This window comes from Borostomias antarcticus, assembly GCF_949987555.1.
Source record: "Borostomias antarcticus genome assembly, chromosome: 8".
Taxonomy (NCBI): Eukaryota; Metazoa; Chordata; class Actinopteri; order Stomiiformes; family Stomiidae; genus Borostomias; species Borostomias antarcticus.
In genome coordinates this window covers 27,749,653-27,772,932 of record NC_140241.1, presented here as the reverse complement: position 1 = coordinate 27,772,932, position 23,280 = coordinate 27,749,653, and the positions used below count along the sequence as shown (strand labels likewise).

Sequence of the window (23,280 nt, the reverse complement as noted above, 5' to 3'; positions counted from 1 at the left end):
CACTTTTGGGGGCGGGCCTGGCTCCCTAGGCCCTCCAGGACTTGATGATGGAGGTGGAGAAGAGGACCATCGTTGTCTTTGGCATGTTGAATTTCTTCAGCTGCCTCAGGAAATACATCCTCTGCTCTGCTTTTTTAGCATTTAGCACTGAGGCACTTTTGTACGTTCACATGTTACAATTCCCATTATTGATCCTGATGTGTGTAATATTATGTATAACAATAATATGTTGGGTCTTTTAATTGATCGCACCAAACATGTCTATAATCATAATAGCGTAATGAAATTCTCACGATGCAACATGTGACGCTATGCCTTCAACACACTCCCGCATATTCAATATTTATATATTTACACAAATCTATTTTATGAACATAACATGAGGATCGGTTCTCCACAGGTAATAATGTAAAAGTCAAAAACAGAATTGCTTCGTGCGTCATCTGCACATTTGCAAATGGGTTATTGTACCGTTCTAAACGGAGAACATGACCAGATCTGTTTTGTGGTTCATCTGCACATTTGCAAATAGGTCATTTTACCACCCAAAATGTAGAACATGACCAGAATTTTCGTTACATGTAAAAAATAACTATTATTATTTTCCCAGGAGGACAGAGCAGCAACAGAGACACCACCATCGTATGGCCATGAGTACAACACCCCACAAACTATGGACCAGAGCCCAATTGAGGGCATCACTGTATGAGACTCACCCCTTCCCCAGGTTTAGACCTAAGGGGGGGCGACATTCAGGCTATAAGAGACTCTATGATCATGGGAGGGTGGGGCAGTTGCGTGTAGCCTATATACAGTAAGAGAGAAGTTGTTTGCCTCGTTCTTCATAATCCCGAGCGCTACAATATCAAGGACCCTTCATTTGCTACCGTTTCTCTTTCTAGCTTCAACTAATACAGATTGTCAAAATGGTGAAACAAATGTATGTTTTGTGACACGTTGATGTTGTAACCACATGTTAACTGATTGAAAGGAGGTATTTATTGACGTTCAGGCAGTTGATTAGCGCGAGTGCAGTCCTACGTGTAGAAAAAATATGCCAAAAACCATCGGTGCTGTGATTGGTTGATGCCGCTGTGAGCATTTGAGGAGTTCCCTCCCCCTCTCCCTCCGGCCCATCCATTCTAGCATCAACCCAACCCTCTGCCAGTCTGTGGTGGTTTGAGGAGGGGGGGTGAGGGGGTCGGGAGGCCTGCTGTCGCCAGGGTTAATAGCATGATTACGGCCCTTTATTAAAGCCGTAAAAAAAGTCTCTGAGGAGCCAGTCGGCTCGCGGCGATGCCGGGGGAACGTCGCCGTGGAAACGGGTCCTGTGGTAATGGAGGCGCGCGACGGCGGAAGTGTGGTGAGAGTTCTGGCGCCCCGGCGGTGTGGCCCGGAGGTCTCGCGGCGGCCGTGTCGTCCCGCGCTTAACGAGGCTCGTGTTTCTGTCGTATTCGCGAGAACGCAGCCGACCGAGGCGGAGGGGGGTAGAATAAAGGAGAACAGAGGGATGGGGGGAGGGAGGAGGGGGAGAGGAGAACAGAGGAGGCGTAGATGAAGGTGCGGGCGGACCTTCAGACAAGCGGGGGGGGGGGAGTACAGGCGTTATCGGCCGAGCAGGAGCAGACTGCAGTAATAAGGATGGATGGCGTGTCTGGGAGCGGAGGCGGGTCCGGCGCTGTGGTGTGAGGTGATAATTAGACTGGCTGGGGGAGGGGAGGGGGGAGGGGGGTAGGAGAGAAGAGAAGACAGGTGGAAGATAGGAGAGAAGAGAAGAGATATAAGATAGGAGAGAAGATATATAAGATAGGAGAGCAGAGATGAGATAGAATATAGGAGAGAAGAGAAGAGATAGAAGATAGGAGAGAAGAGAAGAGATAGAAGATAGGAGAGAAGAGAAGAGGTAGAAGATAGGAGAGAAGAGAAGAGGTAGAAGACAGGAGAGAAGAGAAGAGGGAGAAGACAGGAGAGAAGAGGTAGAAGACAGGAGAGAAGAGGTAGAAGACAGGAGAGAAGAGAGAGAAGACAGGAGAGAAGAGGTAGAAGACAGGAGAGAAGAGGTAGAAGACAGGAGAGAAGAGAGAGAAGACAGGAGAGAAGAGGTAGAAGACAGGAGAGAAGAGAGAGAAGACAGGAGAGAAGAGAGAGAAGACAGGAGAGAAGAGAGAGAAGACAGGAGAGAAGAGGTAGAAGACAGGAGAGAAGAGAGAGAAGACAGGAGAGAAGACAGGAGAGAAGAGAGAGGACAGGAGAGAAGAGAGAGAAGACAGGAGAGAAGAGAGAGAAGACAGGAGAGAAGAGGGAGAAGACAGGAGAGAAGAGAAACGGAGGAGGGAGGCAAACGGACAGAGAGGAGGTGGAATTATTGAGGAGAGAGGACAAAGAGGCGAAGAGAAAGAGTGTGGGAGCACACGTTATGTATTACCCGAGCTATCCTGCTCCGCTACACAGTAATGAGATTAGCCCGGTAAAAAAAAAACTGCACACCAGGGAATTCAGGTCAGATGTAAATATGCAAGCTAGACGTCTGTGTGTGGGAGACACGCTAGCAGATTAGACCAGGCGCACCTCCGTCTCACACTCCCTCTACACACTCCTCTGCTCCATCTCGCCCGCCTGTCCTGTGTGTGTGGAACAGAACAGCGACAGTCTGTTCCGTTCTGCACTCCGATAGAGACGGTCGCAGACACGCCAGCCGCTGTATACACGGACGGACGCACGGACGGACGCACGCCCGCCCGCCCGCACGCACGCACGCACGCTGGTGTTTGTGCTCAGACTACACAAATATAACCATTCAAAACTCAGGCCGCCACCGCATGAGACGTATTGAAATGAAGCGCAAACATCGACCTGTACTGCGGCAGTGAGGATGGTGAGGAAGAGGAAGGACCTCGGGCCTCTAGACAGAGCAGTTACACACCCTCCATCGTCTGACTGTCTGGGACATTTGCATAGAAGCCACATTAAAACAGAGCGGCTGTGTTTGTGTCCGTGTGCCTTGTGTGTTTGCCTGTGTGTTTGTCTGTGTGTGTCAGTGTGTGTCAGTGTGTGTTTGACATAAGGGTCTATAGCCGACGGTCAGGAGATGCAACCTGTTCATCTGTCTGGAGCTCATCCTTAAACCTGGAGGGCAGCTCAAATGAGACAGACAAAAAGAAGCCACACACACGCACACGCACACACACACACGCACACACTCACACACACTGCAGAGAGTCTGTGCCAGAGATTTGGGCACTCATTGTTTGACACAGGGTTGGTATAGGCCTTAGGGACTGTCTGTTCTGTGTGTGCGTGTGTCTACTATTGTGTGCCCTGCTCTATATTGTCTGAGAGTTGTGGGTGTGTTGAGTTGTGTTGTCTGAGGGGTGTGTGTGTGTGTGTGTGTGTGTGTGTTGGGTTATGATGTCTGAGGGCTGTGTGTGTGTGTGTGTGTGTGTGTGTGTGTGTGTGTGTGTGTGTGTGTGTGTGTGTGTGTGTTGGGTTATGATGTCTGAGGGCAGTGGATGTGTGTTGGGTTGTGTTGTCTGAGGGCTGTGTGTGTGTGTGTGTGTTGGGTTGTGTTGTCTGAGGTCTGTGTGTGTGTTGGGTTGTGTTGTCTGAGGGCTGTGCGTGTGTGTGTTGGGTTATGATGTCTGAGGGCTGTGTGTGTGTGTGGAACAGCGACAGTCTGTTCCGTTCTGCACTCCGATAGAGACGGTCGCAGACACGCCAGCCGCTGTATACACGGACGCACGCACGCACGCACACACACACACACACACACTGTTGTTTGTGCTCAGACTACACAAATATAACCATTCAAAAGTAAGGCCGCCACCGCATGAGAAGTATTGAAATGAAGCGCAAACATCGACCTGTACTGCGGCAGTGAGGATGGTGAGGAAGAGGAAGGACCTCGGGCCTCTAGACAGAGCAGTTACACACCCTCCATCGTCTGACTGTCTGGGACATTTGCATAGAAGCCACATTAAAACAGAGCGGCTGTGTTTGTGTCCGTGTGCCTTGTGTGTTTGCCTGTGTGTTTGCCTGTGTGTTTCAGTGTGTGTGTGTTTGACATAAGGGTCTATAGCCGACGGTCAGGAGATGCAACCTGTTCATCTGTCTGGAGCTCATCCTTAAAGCTGGAGGGCAGGGCAGCTCAAATGAGACAGACAAAAAGAAGCCACACGCACGCACACGCACACACACGCACACACACTCACACACACTCACACTGCAGAGAGTCTGTGCCATGAGATTTGGGCACTCATTGTTTGACACAGGGTTGGTATAGGCCTTAGGGACTGTCTGTTCTGTGTGTGCGTGTGTCTACTATTGTGTGCCCTGCTCTATATTGTCTGAGAGTTGTGGGTGTGTTGAGTTGTGTTGTCTGAGGGGTGTGTGTGTGTGTTGGGTTATGATGTCTGAGGGCTGTGTGTGTGTGTGTGTGTGTGTGTGTGTGTGTGTGTGTGTGTTGGGTTATGATGACTGAGGGCTGTGTGTGTGTGTGTGTGTGTTGGGTTATGATGTCTGAGGGCTGTGTGTGTGTGTGTTGGGTTGTGTTGTCTGAGGGCTGTGTGTGTGTTTGTTGGGTTGTGTTGTCTGAGGGCTGTGTGTGTGTGTGTGTTGGGTTATGATGTCTGAGGGCTGTGTGTGTGTGTGTGTGTTGGGTTATGATGTCTGAGGGCTGTGTGTGTGTGTGTTGGGTTGTGTTGTCTGAGGGCTGTGTGTGTGTGTGTTGGGTTGTGTTGTCTGAGGGCTGTGTGTGTGTGTGTGTGTTGGGTTATGATGTCTGAGGGCTGTGTGTGTGTGTGTGTGTTGGGTTGTGTTGTCTGAGGGCTGTGTGTGTGTGTGTGTGTTGGGTTATGATGTCTGAGGGCTGTGTGTGTGTGTGTGTGTTGGGTTGTGTTGTCTGAGGGCTGTGTGTGTGTGTGTGTGTGTTGGGTTATGATGTCTGAGGGCTGTGTGTGTGTGTGTGTTGGGTTGTGTTGTCTGAGGGCTGTGTGTGTGTGTGTTTGTTGGGTTGTGTTGTCTGAGGGCTGTGTGTGTGTGTGTGTGTGTGTTGGGTTGTGTTGTCTGAGGGCTGTGTGTGTGTTGGGTTGTGTTGTCTGAGGGCTGTGTGTGTGTGTGTTGGGTTATGATGTCTGAGGGCTGTGTGTGTGTTGGGTTGTGTTGTCTGAGGGCTGTGTGTGTGTGTGTGTGTGTTGGGTTGTGTTGTCTGAGGGCTGTGTGTGTGTGTGTTGGGTTATGATGTCTGAGGGTTGTGTGTGTGTATGTGTTGGGTTGTGTTGTCTGAGGGCTGTGTGTGTGTGTGTGTGTGTGTTGGGTTGTTTGCCCTGCTCTGCTATCTGTCTACTCTGCCCCAGTCACACTCACAGACACAGAGAGGGCCAGGTGATGAGCGACTGCAACAAAACTAGCGTGTGTGTGTGTGTGTGTGTGTGTGTGTGTGTGTGTGACATGGAAATCCCTGTGAAGCAGGAGCTGGATGAACAAGCAGCTTAGCGGAGAGGCCCGCTCCGAGCTCCCGGTGCATTGTGGGAGAAGGGGGGGGGGGGTATAGATGGCAGCCTGCGCATCCCAATAGGTCTGTCTGGAGCGCGGGCTGAAAACCAGGCGCAACGTCACTCCACCCCCAGCACTGACCGAGGGAGAGAGAGAGAGGGGGGGAGGGAAAGAGGGAGAGAAAGAGAGAGAGGGAGAGAAAGAGTGTGTGTGAGAAAGAGGGAGAGAAAAAGAGGGAGAGAGAGAGGGAGAGAAAGAGAGAGTGTGAGAGAGAGGGAGAGTGTGAGAAAGAGAGGGTAAGAGATAGAGAGAGAGGGAGAGAGAGAGAGAGAGAGAGAGAGAGAGAGAGAGAGAGAGAGACAGACAGACGGCTGTCAGGCTGAGAAACAGCAGTCTTTTGGGAGCCTCTAAATGGGTCATTCTCTGACCTGCATTATGGCGGCAGCATTTCATAATCACACCACTTCATGGAGCGCCCGCCCCCCTCCCTCCCTCGTCACCGCCCCACAATCCTCCCCTCCGGCCTGCCCACGACCCCCCCCCCCCCTCCCCCCGCCTCAAGCCTTTTATGGTCATATGAACTGGACCAGATTAAAAGGGGAGGATTTCTCGCACCACTGCAGCACAGGCCTTGTTATTCCAAAGGCAAACAAGCAGACTTCCTGTCTGTGGAGGAAGTGATCAGTTACAGCGAAGACGGAGAGAGAGAGAGAGAGGGGGGCAAGCGAGAGAGAGAAAAAGAACCGCAACGCAGTCAGCAGTTTCATCGTAGCCCCGCACTTTATCATTCTGCAGGAGAAAGGGAAAGAGGGAGGGGGTGACGAGGTCACGTCTGGAGGAGCGGGGGTCTGGGTGACTGGTTGACCGTGAGCAGGGTGCTGTGGCAGAGCAGGGCGTTGACAGACAGCTCTGCAGACAGACAGACAGACAGGCAGGCAGGCAGACAGACAGGCAGACAGACAGGCAGACAGGCAGACAGGCAGACAGACAGACAGACAGGCAGACAGACAGACAGACAGACAGACAGACAGACAGGCAGACAGACAGACAGACAGACAGACAGACAGACAGGCAGACAGGCAGGCAGACAGACAGACAGGCAGACAGACAGACAGACAGGCAGACAGACAGACAGGCAGACAGACAGACAGGCAGACAGACAGGCAGACAGGCAGGCAGGCAGACAGACAGACAGGCAGACAGGCAGACAGACAGACAGACAGACAGGCAGGCAGACAGACAGACAGACAGGCAGACAGACAGGCAGGCACGCAGGCACTCTGGAGGCTCAATTAGAGCTCAGGCTGGGTAATTACAGGAGCTTTCATACAGGCCGCTGACATGGCGGCTCAGACTTCAATACAGCTTCTGAGAGAGAGAGAGAGGGGGGGGGGGGTGGAGGGAGGGAGAGAGAGAGAGAGAGGGGGGGGGTTGGAGAGAGAGAGAGGGCGAGAGCTGGGTAGGGAGAGAGAGAGAGAGAGAGAGAGAGAGAGAGAGAGAGGCAGAGATACTGTAGTGCCAGAAAAAGAGGGATACGCTGGGTGTGCACGTGTCTGTGGAGGGAGCGAGCGTGTGTGTGTGTGTGCTCAGTGTGTGTGTGTGTGTGTACAGCGTGGGCACTGACTGGCTGGAGGCAGCCGTGAAAGGCCAGGACACAGCAGGCCTGTCATAATGACTGGCTGGCCCTGCCATTAGGCCCCGGGAAACGGCGGCCGGGGGCGTCCCCCCCACTGCCTGTAGAGAAACAGGCGCGGGGAGGGAGCAGAGCAGACAGACAGACAGTCACGCAGGCAGCCACGCCGGGAGGCAAGCACACAGAGAAGCAGGAAGTCAAGGGCAGAGGGAGAAGCACACAGACAAGCAGGGAGAGAGGGGGGAGAGGAGGGAGGCAGGTGCAGGGGGAGGGAGGGAGGGAGAGAGAGAGAGAGAGAGAGAGAGAGAGAGAGAGGAGGGAGGGGGCAGGTGCAGAGAAAGAGAGAGAGAGAGAGAGAGAAAGAGAGAGAGATCGAGAGAGAGAAAGAGAGAGAGAGAGAGAGGAGGGAGGGTGGCAGGTGCAGAGAGAGAGAGGGGGGGGGCAGGTGCAAGGAGAGAGAGAGAGAGAGAGAGAGAGAGAGAGAGGAGGGGGGAGGAGAGAGAGAGAGAGAGAGAGAGAGAGAGAGGAGGGAGGGGGCAGGTGCAGAGAAAGAGAGAGCAAGAGGGGGGGGGGGGGGGGGCACAGAGGAGGTTGGCACACCGGTGTTTTCAACAAAGGACGAACCCTGAAGAACGGCGGTTGCTCTCATCTGCCAGGCCCTGCTACGCAGACCTAGCGTCACATCATTTGCTGCGCAGTACGTCAGCATAGCATGAGAAGAGACACTTCTGTTTACATCCTGGACCATGGCTGACCTCAGCAAACGTTCGGCAGATGGGCTTAGCTTTACTAAAAAAAAATCACACCCAGGTGATGAAGTCAGCGGTGCAGTACAGATTGCTCGTAAAAATGTCTACTGCCCTGTATAGTGCTGGTGAGCAACGGTAATGGTGACTCCTGATTGGTCTAAATCTCATGCTACGAACAGATTAAAGTAAGCGCTCTCTTATTGTAGGCTAGACGGGTGTACCGGTAACAATTTTCCAAACTTCCACTATTCCTACAATTCTCACAGTACTTTTCACATATTAAACACATTTTCAGACTGTCATGCTTTCATTCACGTTCACATATCTAAGCGATGCCATTTATAGTTTTGGAAATATTCAGTGTTGTTTGAAAATTCACACAAATGGTAGAATCTTAAGAACTCCAGTCTAGCAGCAGTTGGTAATTTCAAATCTAAAGCCATTTTCTAACTTGTCGCAACATTTTCTAATTTGCAGTACACCTACGTATTTTGAGCTAAACTTAGATCTAAGCTGTGACATTTATTCTTCTTGAGATAGCAAGAAGAATAGTCTGCAGACAGCGATGCTTTCCTCAAGTAACAATAACGCCCCAGACACAGCTAACATTAACAGTAGCAATAACGCCCCAGACACAGCTAACATTAACGCCCCAGACACAGCTAACATTAACACCCCAGACACAGCTAACATTAACGCCCCAGACACAGCTAACATTAACAGTAACATTAACGCCCCAGACACAGCTAACATTAACAGTAACAATAACGCCCCAGACACAGCTAACATTAACAGTAACATTAACGCCCCAGACACAGCTAACATTAACAGTAACAATAACGCCCCAGACACAGCTAACATTAACAGTAACATTAACGCCCCAGACACAGCTAACATTAACGCCCCAGACACAGCTAACATTAACAGTAGCGAGGTCTATCAGGGTACAAACCCTGATGAGCTAACATTCGCCTTTTATATTCAAGCTTAACGAGTGATGTATACAAGTTATTATTTTATTTTTTTTCTTCTTCTAGACATGTCCAGAGAGCACCCCACCATCTCGGGCTCCGCCCAGACACCCCCCTCCTCCTTTCACGTTGAAGGAGCAGATGAGAAAGCAGGAAGTGGATGATTGTCACCGAGTGACAAGATTTGTGACAAAGGGGTTACATCCCTTTGCTACGGTTGAGTCTCCGTTTAGATATGCGAAATGCATTATGGATTCTGACATTGTGGATTTGATTGTCGCTGCTTTCACAAGTGTCTGTTGAATATTTTGTTATATAGTTATCTAATATATTTTTTGTTATATATATTTTTCCATTATTTTTTTAAATAGATTTGGTTTGCAATTGTTTTTGCTGATCATTCCCTATGAGAGAGAGTGATATTTATCTAACACATAAATGAGCTAATCTCGGCCTGTCCATCCATCCGTCCCTCTATCTGGACATCGTCAGCCTGGGTATCCGCAGGGGTCCCAGGCAGACCAAGACAGGGTCGGATTTTTAATTATTATACGTTTGGGCTAATTTTTTTACATAAAATACTAATCCGAGCCGCAAGCCAATAGAAATACTGCTATGCATAGAGCCCCGCCCCCAGCGTTCCAGCTGCCTGCTCATCAAGGAGTTGCATCTTTGCCCAAAACGAGTGTGCCTGCCCATACAAACACTGAACTATTACCTCATGCCAGCCTACTCTAGAGTTACGTTGCCGTTGCTAAGCAGAATGCACTAATGCAACAACATTAGTGCCTTCTATTGTCGACCCAATAGTAGTAGTAAGCTTGCAAATAATAGCTAAACCAAGCTATCATTCAGATGGGACTTGCCAAACACAACATGTCCTGGGGGGGAGACGGGCATTTAATAGACTAAATGGTCAATTACTGATTGCTCCAAAAGGTATAAGAACTAGCAGATAAGTTGACTGGAGTGATAACAGATGTACAGCATTTAGTTGGCGTCCATACTAAGTGCTCCAACAGGTATCAGAACTCGTTTTTATAAGTCAGTAGAAAAAGAAACCTTGCAGTCACAATAGCAAAATTGCTTTTCCCAGCAGCCATTTTGACATTGCAGGGTAAACACAGGTGTAATTAAAAACATTGCGATCTGCAGGCCATGTGTGTGAGACTCTGTGTTCTCTTCCAAGAGAACAGCTAGAGAGGAGGGGCTGAGACAGATATAAAACAACAACAGCACAAACCAGGGAGACAACAACAGAATGCATCAGGATCAAAGACGACTCCTGCTGCTGCTCCCACGTAGTTAACAATGACAGGACCGGGGATGTTCTGCTGGGGGATGGGACTGAGAATGTGTGTGTGTGTGTGTGTGTGTGTGTGTGTGTGTGTGTGTGTGTAACCCTAACACACACACACACTCACACACACGTGACATCCAGGATTAACTACAGGGACCACCCTGTCAGGGGGTCTACGGGTCCCCAGAGAGAGCGGCCCCTGCCTAGGCTAGAGGCCTCGGCCTGTCCCCTGGGGGCTCCAGGGCCTAACCCTCTCTAATCCCTGACACTAACCAGAGCCAGCTCCACAAACACACCGCTCCAGAGATGGAGGGAGGGAGCTGCGCGCGCTTATGTGTGTGTGTACGTGTGTGTGTCTGTGTGTGTGCGTGCGTGCGTGTGTGTTAGAGGGGGAGATTGGTGGAACATGATGCACTGACGCAGTAGGAAAACGCCCACACTAAGCCCACAGTCTTTTTAATATACACCCCCCACCCCCCCTCCCTTTTTACTGAAAGACCAATTACAGATTCTGGACAATCCCACATTAAACAAACATCAGCCCCCCGCCTCCCTCCCTCTCCCCCTATCTCTCCCTCTCTCTGGAGCAGAGCTAGGCTGAGCCAGATTGCATTGTTTCCAGATGCCAGTCACACAAACACACAGTCACACAGACCCCCCCCCCCCCCTCCCATCCACAGCCCAGAGCACAACACTGTCGGAGCCAGATGCTTTCTATTACACCTTTACATCCAGACAGGGAGAGGGAGGGGACAGAGGGAGGGGGGAGAGGGAGGGGGGAGAGAGAGAGAGGGAGAGAGGGAGGAGGAGGGAGAGAGAGAGAGAGAGAGAGGTAGAGAGGAAGATGAAGAGATGCTCTAGACCTGTACAGGGTAGATTAAAACCACTAACATGTTTGCTCAGTCTGGCATTGACAGAGAGCAGGCCAGGGTTTGGAGTCGATAACCCCCTCCCTTCTACACACACACACACACACACACACACACACACACGCACACACACATACACACACACACACACGCACACACGCGCACACGCGCACACACACACACACACACACACACACACACACACACACAAGACATGCACACGCACACACATAAACAGTCACAGAGAGAGATAAAGAAATGGTGGTGTGTGAGAGAGAATGATAGTGTCAGAGGACTGAGAGAGAATATATAAGATGAAGAAAGATAAGATTGAAGTAGAAGAAGAGGATTGGATGTGTGTGTGTGTGTGTGTGTGTGTGTGTGTGTGTGTGTGTGTGTGTGTGTGTGTGTGTGTGTGTGAGTGAGTGTGTGTGTGCATGTGTGTCTATGTGCGTGCACGCCAGTAAGCCAGAGGAAAAGATCCCTTGTGTGACCAGCATTGCCAAATCTCCTGTAAGCAAGGTAGCTATTGGCTGTCTACGAAGTCGCTAGAAGTCAGTAGATGACGTCATCGGCTTCATTTGCATAATGGGTTGAAAGAGCCATTGAGACGGCTCAGGCCAAAATACACCGACACCGCATGTCGGCGTAAAAACAGCCGCGCCTTTTAGATTCAATTATATTCAGTGTAAACAGGCCCAGCGACCACGGCTGAGCAGCTCTATTTGACGCCTCTACGCTCTGTTTTAGAAGCATTGCTGCTCTATAAAATCCACCAAACGGACTGCTGAGAATCACAGTCTGAATCCAGAATTCTTGAATCCATCAAGATATTACAATATGATTTTAGTAGAATAGGTTATAGGCCAACGAGGGGATTTGATTCTTTACTATTCTTTACGAACAATTTACAATCTTTTGTTACAATAATTCTAGATGTGTGATTTTGTAAGTAGCTGTGTTTTTGAACTATTGTATTTTACTGTTATTATTGTATTTACTATCATGTTTCTTTCTTTTCTTATTTTTTCTTGAATTCTATTTATGAATTGTAGTATTTTCTGCATTATTGTATTGTACTGTATGTTTTAGTTGAAGACTCTTGGAAGACTAGCCGATGGCTAAAAGAGATCCTAATAAACAAGAAACAAGAAACTATCTGGTTTGAACATATCTGCTTTTATGATTTGACACTATTTCCTGGCTGCTGTGCATGTTGGCCACAAAAAATATTTTTCGGGGGGGTCCCTGTAATTAATAGCCTAATAATAATCAATGTAACTGTCAGAGAAACAGTTCCCACTCAATAGCCTGCTGCAAGAGAGAATGGCGCACTGCTTCATTGCATTTTCGTGCACAAGTTTGACATTAATGATTTGATAGAAAACTGAAATATGCTACTTGTTTGTGATCTGTTTTAAACAAATAATAAATCAGTTTATTTAGGAAAAGTCCAGCTATGTTATTTTTTGACAAGGAAATAGTCTATACAATTTTGTAAGCTGAACATCATAATTCAGATAGTAGGCCTAGGCCTATTTCATGTCTGGATGGGAATCGTTTCACTATAAGGACAGGTATTTTCTCTAACATGTATTGACTGTTGATTTAGCTAAATAATAATAATGGAGCTAAATTACATGTATCGCTATCCAAATATTTTTGGGTGTTTGGCATGACTTGCACATTGTCCTCTATAGGAGCAGTGAAAACAAGCTTGAGGGGAATGCTTATGTCCAAGCCATGCCAAACATGTAAAAATATTCAGATTGTAATACATTTCACAGGGGACCATACTGAGACTTTTAAGATTACACCCTGTGCTTCCCGTTTCGGAAAAGCACAATTATCATAGTTTTCCAACGCATTTACGTATGCCCCATTGACTTCCATTGTAGCCCAGTGGGAGCCCACTTAAAAATTGTAACTAGCTCAACACTGGAACGCAGTGAAATTATGTTTCAAGTTCATGGTAGACAGACCACAAATAAAGCTAAATGTCCAAAATAGCACACAACCCCTTTAAATAACTACAAATGTAAGCATGTTGCATGAGTGTATGATCTATGTAGCCTACTATGCGTGTATCACTGTGATGTTGGTGAGTGTTTTGTGTGATGCAGATGGAGGCCACAAAATCTCCCTGCGGGAAATGTAGGCTAAAAATGGCGTATGAAGCAAACGCAAAGAAAAGCGATTTACAAATATATTAAGTATATCGGTTAACTACCGCTTTAAAAAAATAAAAATTACCTAGGAACTACATACAACGATTCTTACCTACATACAAAACATTCTTCCATCATGAAACACAGCCTGTCATCACAGAGTGGAAAATGAAAATGTATGAGGAGATAAACCCAGGGTCTCGCTATTATAAAGCAAAAAGGCGTCTTGCCCGACGAGCTACACTACAGTGATTACAAGGCACAACTGACGCTGGTTTTCTAATGCTGCCCCGTGCCCCCAGTGTTTGTTGCCGCGCTTAATATTACGGCCGGTATATTTTCGCCGTTGGACGGCTGGAGGTCCGTAAGCGCTGCGGGGAACCGGGGGTTCCGGGGGAACCGGGGGTTCCGGGGGAACTGGGGGAACCGGGGGTTCTAGGGTCGGCTGCAGCGCCTCGTTCGCTCGCGAGAGGACAGGAAATGTGTTGGGAGTGGGATGGGATAGACACTGCTAATAATGCATTTTGATGCATCATTTTGTCGCTAAATGCATTGGAGGGGACAACATGCTTCATACTAGCTACATACAAGCAAAACAAAATACAAATACAAAATTAGGTCAATTGGGGGAAAACCTAGCGACATGTTGGCAACGCTGTGTGTGATTCTGGAGGAGGCCTGTTACAGCCCGGCCCCAGCCCCTTGGTGAAGTCAGCTTTGATTACTGACACGTGCCCCCCACCCCCTCCCTCCTCCCCCACCCTGTCTGTGTCTGTGAGGGGCTGGAGTGTGTGTGTCTGTGAGGGGCTGGAGTGTGTGTGTCTGTGAGGGGCTGGAGTGTGTGTGTCTGTGAGGGGCTGGAGTGTGTGCGTCTGTGAGGGGCTGGAGTGTGTGCGTCTGTGAGGGGCTGGAGTGTGTGCGTCTGTGAGGGGCTGGAGTGTGTGTGTCTGTGAGGGGCTGGAGTGTGTGTGTCTGTGAGGGGCTGGAGTGTGTGTGTCTGTGAGGGGCTGGAGTGTGTGTGTGTGTGTGAGGGGCTGGAGTGTGTGTGTCTGTGAGGGGCTGGAGTGTGTGTGTGTGTGAGGGGCTGGAGTGTGTGTGTCTGTGAGGGGCTGGAGTGTGTGTGTCTGTGAGGGGCTGGAGTGTGTGTGTCTGTGAGGGGCTGGAGTGTGTGTGTCTGTGAGGCGCTGGAGTGTGTGTGTCTGTGAGGGGCTGGAGTGTGTGGCGTCGCATCGCCGCAGATCAGTCATCAGCCCTGACGGCAAAGCGGAGCTTGAAAATCTGCCTTTGTCCTGCCAGGACCAACCTGCCCCGACACACACACATACACACGCGCGCACACAAACACACACACACACATACATACGCACAGAGCCCTTTCACACCACACTCTCACAGCGTGGCACTGCAACTACTAACACTGTTCTGCAAGCAAAATATCCATGAGACTTGTGTGTGTGTGTGTGTGTGTGTGTGTCATGCATACCAATGCCACTACCTGCATGCATTTTGATTTCCCTATGCAGACAGCCTGACCCCCCCCCAGACAGAGTTGCTATGGCTTGGCTGGCTTGGCGGTGACACTGGGGAGAGCTCCCACACTGGCTAATGTTGCCATAACAAGACCTATGCTGTATGTTCTGACTGCAGGACTTCCCTCTGCAGAACAACAGCAGCCCGGAGACTCTTATCACCCAGACAGACGCCTAAATACCGTCTGTAGCCACAGTGGAGCCTCCTTTTATTTGATTTTGATTGAACTTTTATTCAGACAGGGAGTCATTCTGAGAGCAAGGTCTCTTTGGCAGGGGAGCCCTGTATTACAACAGCGCTAGACGAGACAGGCTACACATCAACAGAGCCCACATCCCTGCGCCCTGGGACCGGACTCTGGTCTAAACCGGATCTGACCCCTGCCAACGGGTCATCGTGGCGACAGAGGAGACATCCCATAGCAGAGTTCACGCACAATATGGGACTCAAGGGAGAGAAAGATTTCTGCATCGAAGGCCACTCTAGCCAAAGTGTGTGTTTGTGTGTGTGTGTGTGTTTGTGTGTGTGTGTGTGTGTGTGTGTGTGCGTGCGTGCGTGTGTGTTCCTTTACTGCTTATGTCTTTAGGACTGAACGGCAAAAGGGACATTAAGGACCATGAAAACAGCAGGCAATCTAAAAGGGGGAGACAGTCAGACAGTCACGCATGCACTCACACACACACACACACACACACACACACACACACACACACACACACACACACATAAAGAGCACAGCAGAGAGGATAGAAGCCTGGGGCTGGGGACCCCCTCAGGTCTGACCAGCCCTTCCCCCCGACACACACACACACACACACACACACACACACACACACACCCAGACAGGGAGACCCAGACACCCGCCCCCGCCCCCCCCCCCGACACACACCCACCCAGACAGAGAGACCCAGACATCGACAACAGCAACCCCCCCACCCAGACGAGTCAACATGCTGATGAAGCCCCGGTGAGACCCCCGCCTGCATCCAGACATTCATTAGCACACAGACCAGACACCGAGCCAGACGCACACATACAGCACACACTGCCCGGACAGGCAAAAGGTGAAGGTCAGGGTGAGGGTGAGGGTGCAGGTGTGTGTGTGTGTGTGTGTGTGCACGCGTACATAGCAGTACTTACATAGTCGGGCAGGGCGCTGCTGTCATCGCCCCCCCTGGGTCCTCTCAGAGACTGGGTGGCCTGCTCCAGGACCTTGTTGTGCTTCTTGGACAGCAGTGCAAACAGACTGAGCAGGTGAGGGAGGGAGGGAGGGAGGGAGGGAGGGAGGGAGGGAGGGAGGGAGGGAGGGAGGGAGGGAGGGATGGAGGGACGGAGGGACGGAGGGAGGGAGGGAGGGAGGGAGGGAGGGAGGGAGGGAGGGAGGGAGGGAGGGAGGGAGGGAGGGAGGGAGGGAGGGAGGGAGAAGAGCATTATTATTATCCTGTGCATTTCAGTCTGTTGTTGCTGCACAGCTGAGTTGCCGGGCAGAACCCAAGAATTTGACTCTGTTATACGTGCGTGATGGATGTGACCAATACAGGATCTTGAATCTTGAGCGGTCACTGATAAGGGCGGGATGAGTTCCCATCAACATAGTGGCACTGAGAGACATTTCAGGATGATTGATCAACGACAGACCGGTCGTCAATGGCAACACTCGACCGGCAGCACTCTCTCTGTTTCGTGGCGCGAGGCCTCGGCACTGACATCCCGATAGCTGGTGCAGTTAGAGGTCTAATTAAACAAACCACTACGAGGAAATAGCGGCGGAAACGGCCCCCGAGAACCCGCGCGCGGTCCGACGCTGTGGCAACGCTCGTCAGGAGGAGGATGAGCGTGACTCATCCAGCGAGACAGAGAGGCCGAGCGCTCGCAAGCACGCTGCTCTTTATATAGAGAATAAAAAAATACTCCGATGAATCATACCTCCTCACAGAGTCGCTCGCTCTTTCTTTCGCAGACCCATTCACAACAACAGCAGCAGATGTGCGTGTGCGTTTGTGTGCGTGTGTGTGTGTGTGACGCTTCAGGCTCCAGGTAAACAAAGCTCGGTATGAGTCACCCAGAGCATGGCTCTCCACCTTGCAGAACATCTATTATACTATATACTATATACTAGATTATTCTATCTGTCTCTTCACCTTCAAACGTACACAAACAGAAAGCCACCGTATCGCGGGTTTCGCAATTATCTCAAAGGGAACAGCGAACGCAGGCGCGGCATAAAACAGCAAGACAAAGAATGTGGTGTTTAAATGTGTTTAAATCTCAAAAAAGCAAAAGAATGTCTGGAGCCCACTGTAAAACAAAAATATGGTTTGGGCTAAGATTGATATGGACTGGAGAACCACCTTGAAGCTGTGTTACTGTGTTCCACAGTAGAACTTCTCCCCCTCTGAGGTTAATGGACAAAGTATGGATAGAGTAACCTACAAAGCAAAGCTAACTGCCCAGGATTGAAGTTAAAACTGTGATACCCATGATGACCTGTATGTTTGTTTGTTGTTTTTTGTGATGACCTGTCTGTGTTGTTGTTGTCTTTTACTGTTAATGTAAAAGCTATTCCCCAAAAAATAAAGTATAAAAAGAAGAAAGAAGGGCTACAACAACGCTATATCCTTACAAGCCAGAGGGCACTGCTATAGTCCAGCGACTGGCCCGGCCTTCATCCCTGCCCTCCATGCCTGCCCATCACCAGACGTCAGCAGCACAGGGCTCCAATCCCTGCCTGGGCTCAGCAGGTCGGTCCTCCTGGAGGTCGGTCAGTCGTGTGTGTGTGTGTGTGTGTGTGTGTGTGTGTGTGTGTGTGATGGCTGGAGGATGGTGATGTATATACCTCATCACCACTCTCAGGGTCTGCTCACTGACCTTGGGATGAACACATATCTCACACACACACACACACACACACACGCACACACACGCACACCTACACGCACCACTACATACCGTCTCTGACACACACACACACGCACGCACTCATCAACACAGGTCTAGAAAATACTACGCACACATGCATGCGCACGCAGACACAAACACACGCGTCACCCACACACTGTCCGTCGCTCAGCACTAGTCATAAAGGAACACAGCGGCGCTCTCCGCCCGCCACTCCACACACAGCAGATGGCCGCCGCTAATGCTCACTAATAACAAACAGCAGTGAGTAAACAGTCTGCTAGCAACACACAGGGGAGGACAGAGCTTAATAACACACACGCGCACGCACACACACGCACACGAACACACACGCACACACAGACCTATGCTAGGTGGTTCTTCAGGCAGACAGTGGCCTGATGAGTGGGGAGTGAGGAAACATTGTCCTGTAAGGCAGCTAATAAGGGTATTTATTGTCTTGCGTTCCCCTCTCTCCGGTGGATCATTAAGCTCGGTGTGTGTGTGTGAACCGTCTGGCCAAGGGTTGGCGCCGTCAGGCAGGAACAGAGCCGCGCACCGGTCGACGTAGCGCGCGCGCTAAATGTTGTCGTTCATGCAGCCTTTCAAATGACACTCATGTTCCCGCTGCCAGCTTCAGACAGGGCAGGAAGGGTTATTTCGATTCTAGTACACACACACACACACACACACACACAAGCGGACACACACACAAGCGGACACATACACGGTGTACAAGTCCTGAACGTTGCGGCTTGGTATTCTGTTGTCAGAGCCGTGAACAAACATCCCATTTATAAAGGTGTCTGGGACACAGCGGGTCCCTAATTGACAGGGAACCCGAGTGAGCACGGAGTCTTGTTCAGCCGTCATTACGGCCCCCGGCCCCCGGCCCCTGCCGCGGCCTGCGCCATTGTTCCCCTGCGGTCTAGACAGCGGCTGGAGGCTGAGTCACCGTGACCTGCTGTGGGGAACAGCAAATGACCAGGACACCGGCTGGACTGCGCTCTCCTCTCCCTCGCTCTCTCCATCTCCCTCTAAGCCACGCCGGCACACGCCGGACACGCATGTGAGGACGGTGACGGCGTTTACACAAGGATACGCAAACAGATGCTCGTTTAAGTCACGGAGTCAGACCGTGTGGGGACAAACACCCACTTCCCTCCCCATCTACCCTGCAAACAATGCACGCTCCTACGCCTCACACACCATACTTTCACTTTTTATTGTTTATCTATAGCGCTCTTCTATTGCATTGCACTGTTCTTTTTTATTATAATAATAATAATTCTAATTATTATTATTATATCAGCTTGTAAATGATTATTCTGTTGTTGCTGAAAGGCTGAGGAGACAGAACCCAAGCATTTTAGTCCCTTAAACTACTATGAAGCACAGGCCTAATAAGGCATCTTGAATCTTTATACAACGGGTTACATTATCGGGAAACATTATGGGATAATTACCAACTATTTCAGTGTCTTTTATACCAATTTATTGAACTCCCAAAGGTTAAAAAAGTATAGTTCCTAAAACTATCATGTTTTCAGTATCACAGAGTTTCAAATGGTATTTGAATTATTATTCCCTGGAGGAACAGCGATAATATCCAAAAATTAACATGGGTTCGGAACCGAAAGTGAAATGGAAAGTGTCCCTTATCTTATTTTTCCAGCAATGTTTCCCACCCCTGGATAAAACCTGCTATTCCATATTTGCATATTTGCTGTGCAACATATAAACTGCCCAGTTATCAAAACGAAATGGCAACAAACTGGTTGCTAGCTAGTCTTTCCAAATAAATGTTAGCTAAACTTGTATGATTACGTTATTTGACTGCCTGTCGCAATAACGTTACACTCAGCTTTCCAGTCATGAATAACTGACCCAGCTGGAGAATGTTAGCATAGCTTGATGAAATGAACAAGTTTCATCAAAGTTATTTTTTTCACAAACTCTTAAGACAACAATAGCTACAGTACATTATGTGCGTTCATTACACAACTTGTTTTGTTTGTTTATTATAAACAAGCAGAGCTGACAAAGAGCGCAGCACCAGTGCATTCACAGGTGTGACATTCGGAAAGTTTATGGAAAGTTTGTAGCAAGGGGCATCCTAGCATGCCAACACAAAACGTTTGCAACGCACATGTATAAGATGAGTTTGTGGGGATGCTGCTGCTCTCTAGATGCTAGTAATGCTGCCACGTTATTAGCGATAGCTATTTAGCTAACGTGGCAAAGTAATAATTCATATACTGTAGGACAGTTAAGAGGCTTTACCCGTGGTATATCATGAAAAAACAACAGCTCTTAAAGGTGCAGTATGCCGTCTGTGATTTCCTAAAGATTTTTTAAAATGCAACCAACAAAATCCCCGCTCCTCCCATCAGGCCTCCCTCCAAAGCTCCTCCTCCAAACTGGGGAAAAACACTCGCTAGGCTGGTACTGTAGGTACAGTAGGTTAACAGGCAGGTGAGCCATCCAATCATTTCAAGTTGACAACTCAAAATGATTGGACACAGTTATTACAGTCCTGCGACTTCCGCAGATAACAGATTTACGTATTTCATTTTAGTCGGGATGTAATGAGAATTTGAGCCAAACCGCTTACTGCGCCTTTAACCAATCGGATTACAAGGTCAGAACTACCCGTTGTATAAAGATTGATAGATGGATAGAAAATAACTATAACGGCTCCATGGGCACTGGGCACTAGCGTCACACAATGACCCGGTGCTAACATGAGAGAGCTGCACCTGTCCAGCTGTCTGCACCCCCACCCACCCCCACCCCCACCCACACCCCCACCCCCACACATAGACACACACACACATATTATTAATCACCAGCTTTAGCAATGATTGAGCTAATGACAGGTAGAGACAAAGTTACTGCTGAGCCTGCTGACGGTTCGGGAGTGGGCGTGTGACAGTATGGGGCCCTCTGTAGGCCTTCTGTTATAACTGAGGGGCCGCTGAGCTGCACCTGGGGTCCCCCACTACCGCAATGAGCACAGAGCAACCACGGACCCTCTCTCTCTCTCTGGCATAACAACCACCTATTCTTCTTTATGTAATCGCTTCGACTGCATGCAGAAAGGCTGCTATTGAGAGGGAGATGCAGGCCTATTCCTTCTGTCCACAGTCCTTAGCCCATGGAGACAGATCGGAGAGCCGCGCCCGGCTGGTAACTTGGCTCTCCTCAGAGCGTGGCATGGCGTGCAGGACAGTGACTCAGGCAGAGACAGAGACAGGGACAGGGACAGGGACAGGGACAGGGACAGGGACAGGGACAGGGACAGGGACAGGGACAGAGACAGGGATAGGCACAGGGACAGAGACAGGGACAGGGACAGGGACAGGGACAGGGACAGGGACAGGGACAGGGACAGAGACAGGGACAGGGACAGGGACAGGGACAGAGACAGGGATAGGCACAGGGACAGAGACAGGGACAGGGACAGAGACAGGGACAGGGACAGAGACAGAGACAGGGACAGAGACAGAGACAGGGACAGAGACAGGGACAGAGACAGGGACAGAGACAGAGACAGGGACAGGGACAGGGACAGGGACAGGGACAGGGACAGGGACAGGGACAGGGACAGGGACAGGGACAGGGACAGAGACAGAGACAGAGACAGAGACAGGGACAGGGACAGGGACAGGGACAGGCGGGCGGCCACTCAGGCACCATTCCTTCATGCGGAGAGACTGAAGCCCTGCGCATTCATGCAGCAATGCATCCAGCAAAGAGGGGGGGGGGGCATAGCCTAAGAGAGTTGGATAACCTAATGGCGTAGGACGTGAGAGTGAATGAGCACGCCAAGTGGGCCAGCCCCTCCCCCTCTGCCGGCCACGCCCGGAACAGGCGAGGACCCCCGTCCAACCGGAAGACAGGCGGGCGGCAGGGAGGAGAGGGCGAGGAGGAAAAACCCAAAAGAAAAGCTACGACGGGGAAGAAGGAGTTTATCATTCCCACTCTCTTTCTGTTTGCCAAAGTATCATATTTATAGCTTTTCTCTGGGAAATTCTTCGAATGTTTAACGGCGCCGATCGGACGGGGCAGAGAGGCGCAGTGTGGGGGAGGCAGCGTGCCACCGAACCGCGTCAGCGCGAGCCGCGGGCCCCGGGGCGGGCGTCCTCGTCATCGCGCCTGCACGGATCACCAGACCACCTCTGTCGCACACAGACGAACGGGCCAATCGGCATGTGTGCTGCTGACATGTCCGCGTCACTAGCCTTCAGGGGAGGGTGCGGGGTGGGGTGCTCTGGACTAATGTAGTGGAAACCATTTTCACCCTCTGCTGCCTCGGAATATATGGCCCTACATAGGACCCTTTTTAAGAGTCAATTAATAGGAAATCCTTGAATTGACATTCTGGAAATCCCTTGGAGGAAATTCCTCTGGCCGCCCCAACTCTGCCAAATCCCCCGTCTCAACCACATCCCCACCCAGCCAGAGGAGAGACACGCGAACTGTGCTCTTCTTAGTCATAACCCACCACAGAGAGAGAGAGAGAGAGAGAGAGAGAGAGAGTGTGTGTGTGTGTGTGTGTGTGTGTGTGTGTGTGTGTGTGTGTGTGTGTGTGTGTGTGTATGCATGCGGGTGTGTGTGGTGTGTATCCGCCTACGGAACATAGTATTCCTGTTCCATTTCCCCGTGGCCACAACATTATTCAACAATCCTGAATGAACTGATGAGAGGCAGAATGGAGTGTCTCTAGTGTGGTCGTTCCAGTTTACTGTACCGTGACAGACAATGATCCAGGCTGTGTGTGTGTGTGTGTGACTGTGTGTGTGTCCGTCAGACCGGCAGAGCGTGTGGTCTTGACTGGACCCCACAAAAACAATGTTCTCCCCAAACCAATCAACATCAGCTCTGCTCACCATAGTCTACTGGTCTACCACTGCCGGCTAGTCAACAACTCTGCCCGACAGCCAGCAGACCAGCCAGCCAGCAAACCAGCCAGCCAATAACTCAGCCCAACAGCTAGCAACCCAGCCAGCCAATAACTCAGCCCAACAGCTAGCAAACCAGCCAGCCAGCAAACCAGCCAGCCAATAACTCAGCCCAACAGCTAGCAAACCAGCCAGCCAATAACTCAGCCCAACAGCTAGCAACCCAGCCAGCCAATAACTCAGCCCAACAGCTAGCAAACCAGCCAGCCAATAACTCAGCCCAACAGCTAGCAAACCAGCCAGCCAATAACTCAGCCCGCAAGCAAGCAAACCAGCCAGCCAATAACTCAGCCCGCAAGCCAGCAAACCAGCCAGCCAATAACTCACCCTAACAGCTAGCAAACCAGCCAGCCAACAACTCAGCCCAACAGCCAGCAAACCAGCCAGCCCGTAAACCAGCCAGCCAACAACTCAGCCCAACAGCCAGCAAAGCAGCCAGCCAGCAAAGCAGCCAGCCAGCAAAACAGCCAGCCAACAAACCAGCCAGCCAGCCAGCAAAACCAACCCGCCAGTCAGCCAGCAAACCAGCCAGCCACCGTGCAAAGCACCGTCGACAGCTTGGAGTCATCAACGTCTCTGACTGACTCATGGCATGACTAGAGGGCTTAACAAGATGTCTCCATTCAACTCCAACCACACTGTCTAGTTCCGTGACATCCAGCCCGACGGTCAGCAGGTATGAACAATGCCTCCGCACCAGTCTACAGG

At 50.3% G+C, this 23,280-nt stretch overlaps 1 protein-coding gene across 2 annotated transcripts in view; it reads right to left on the bottom strand.

Annotated features, from left to right (window-relative positions):
• Positions 1–23,280, bottom strand: part of dym (dymeclin) — a 61,740-nt gene that overhangs the window by 11,973 nt on the left and 26,487 nt on the right. For both annotated transcript variants that reach the window (XM_084442300.1, XM_084442299.1), the window contains exon 14: positions 15,851–15,956. In XM_084442300.1, coding sequence (XP_084298426.1) covers positions 15,851–15,956 — 106 coding nt within the window. The remainder of the gene's footprint in view (positions 1–15,850; positions 15,957–23,280) is intronic.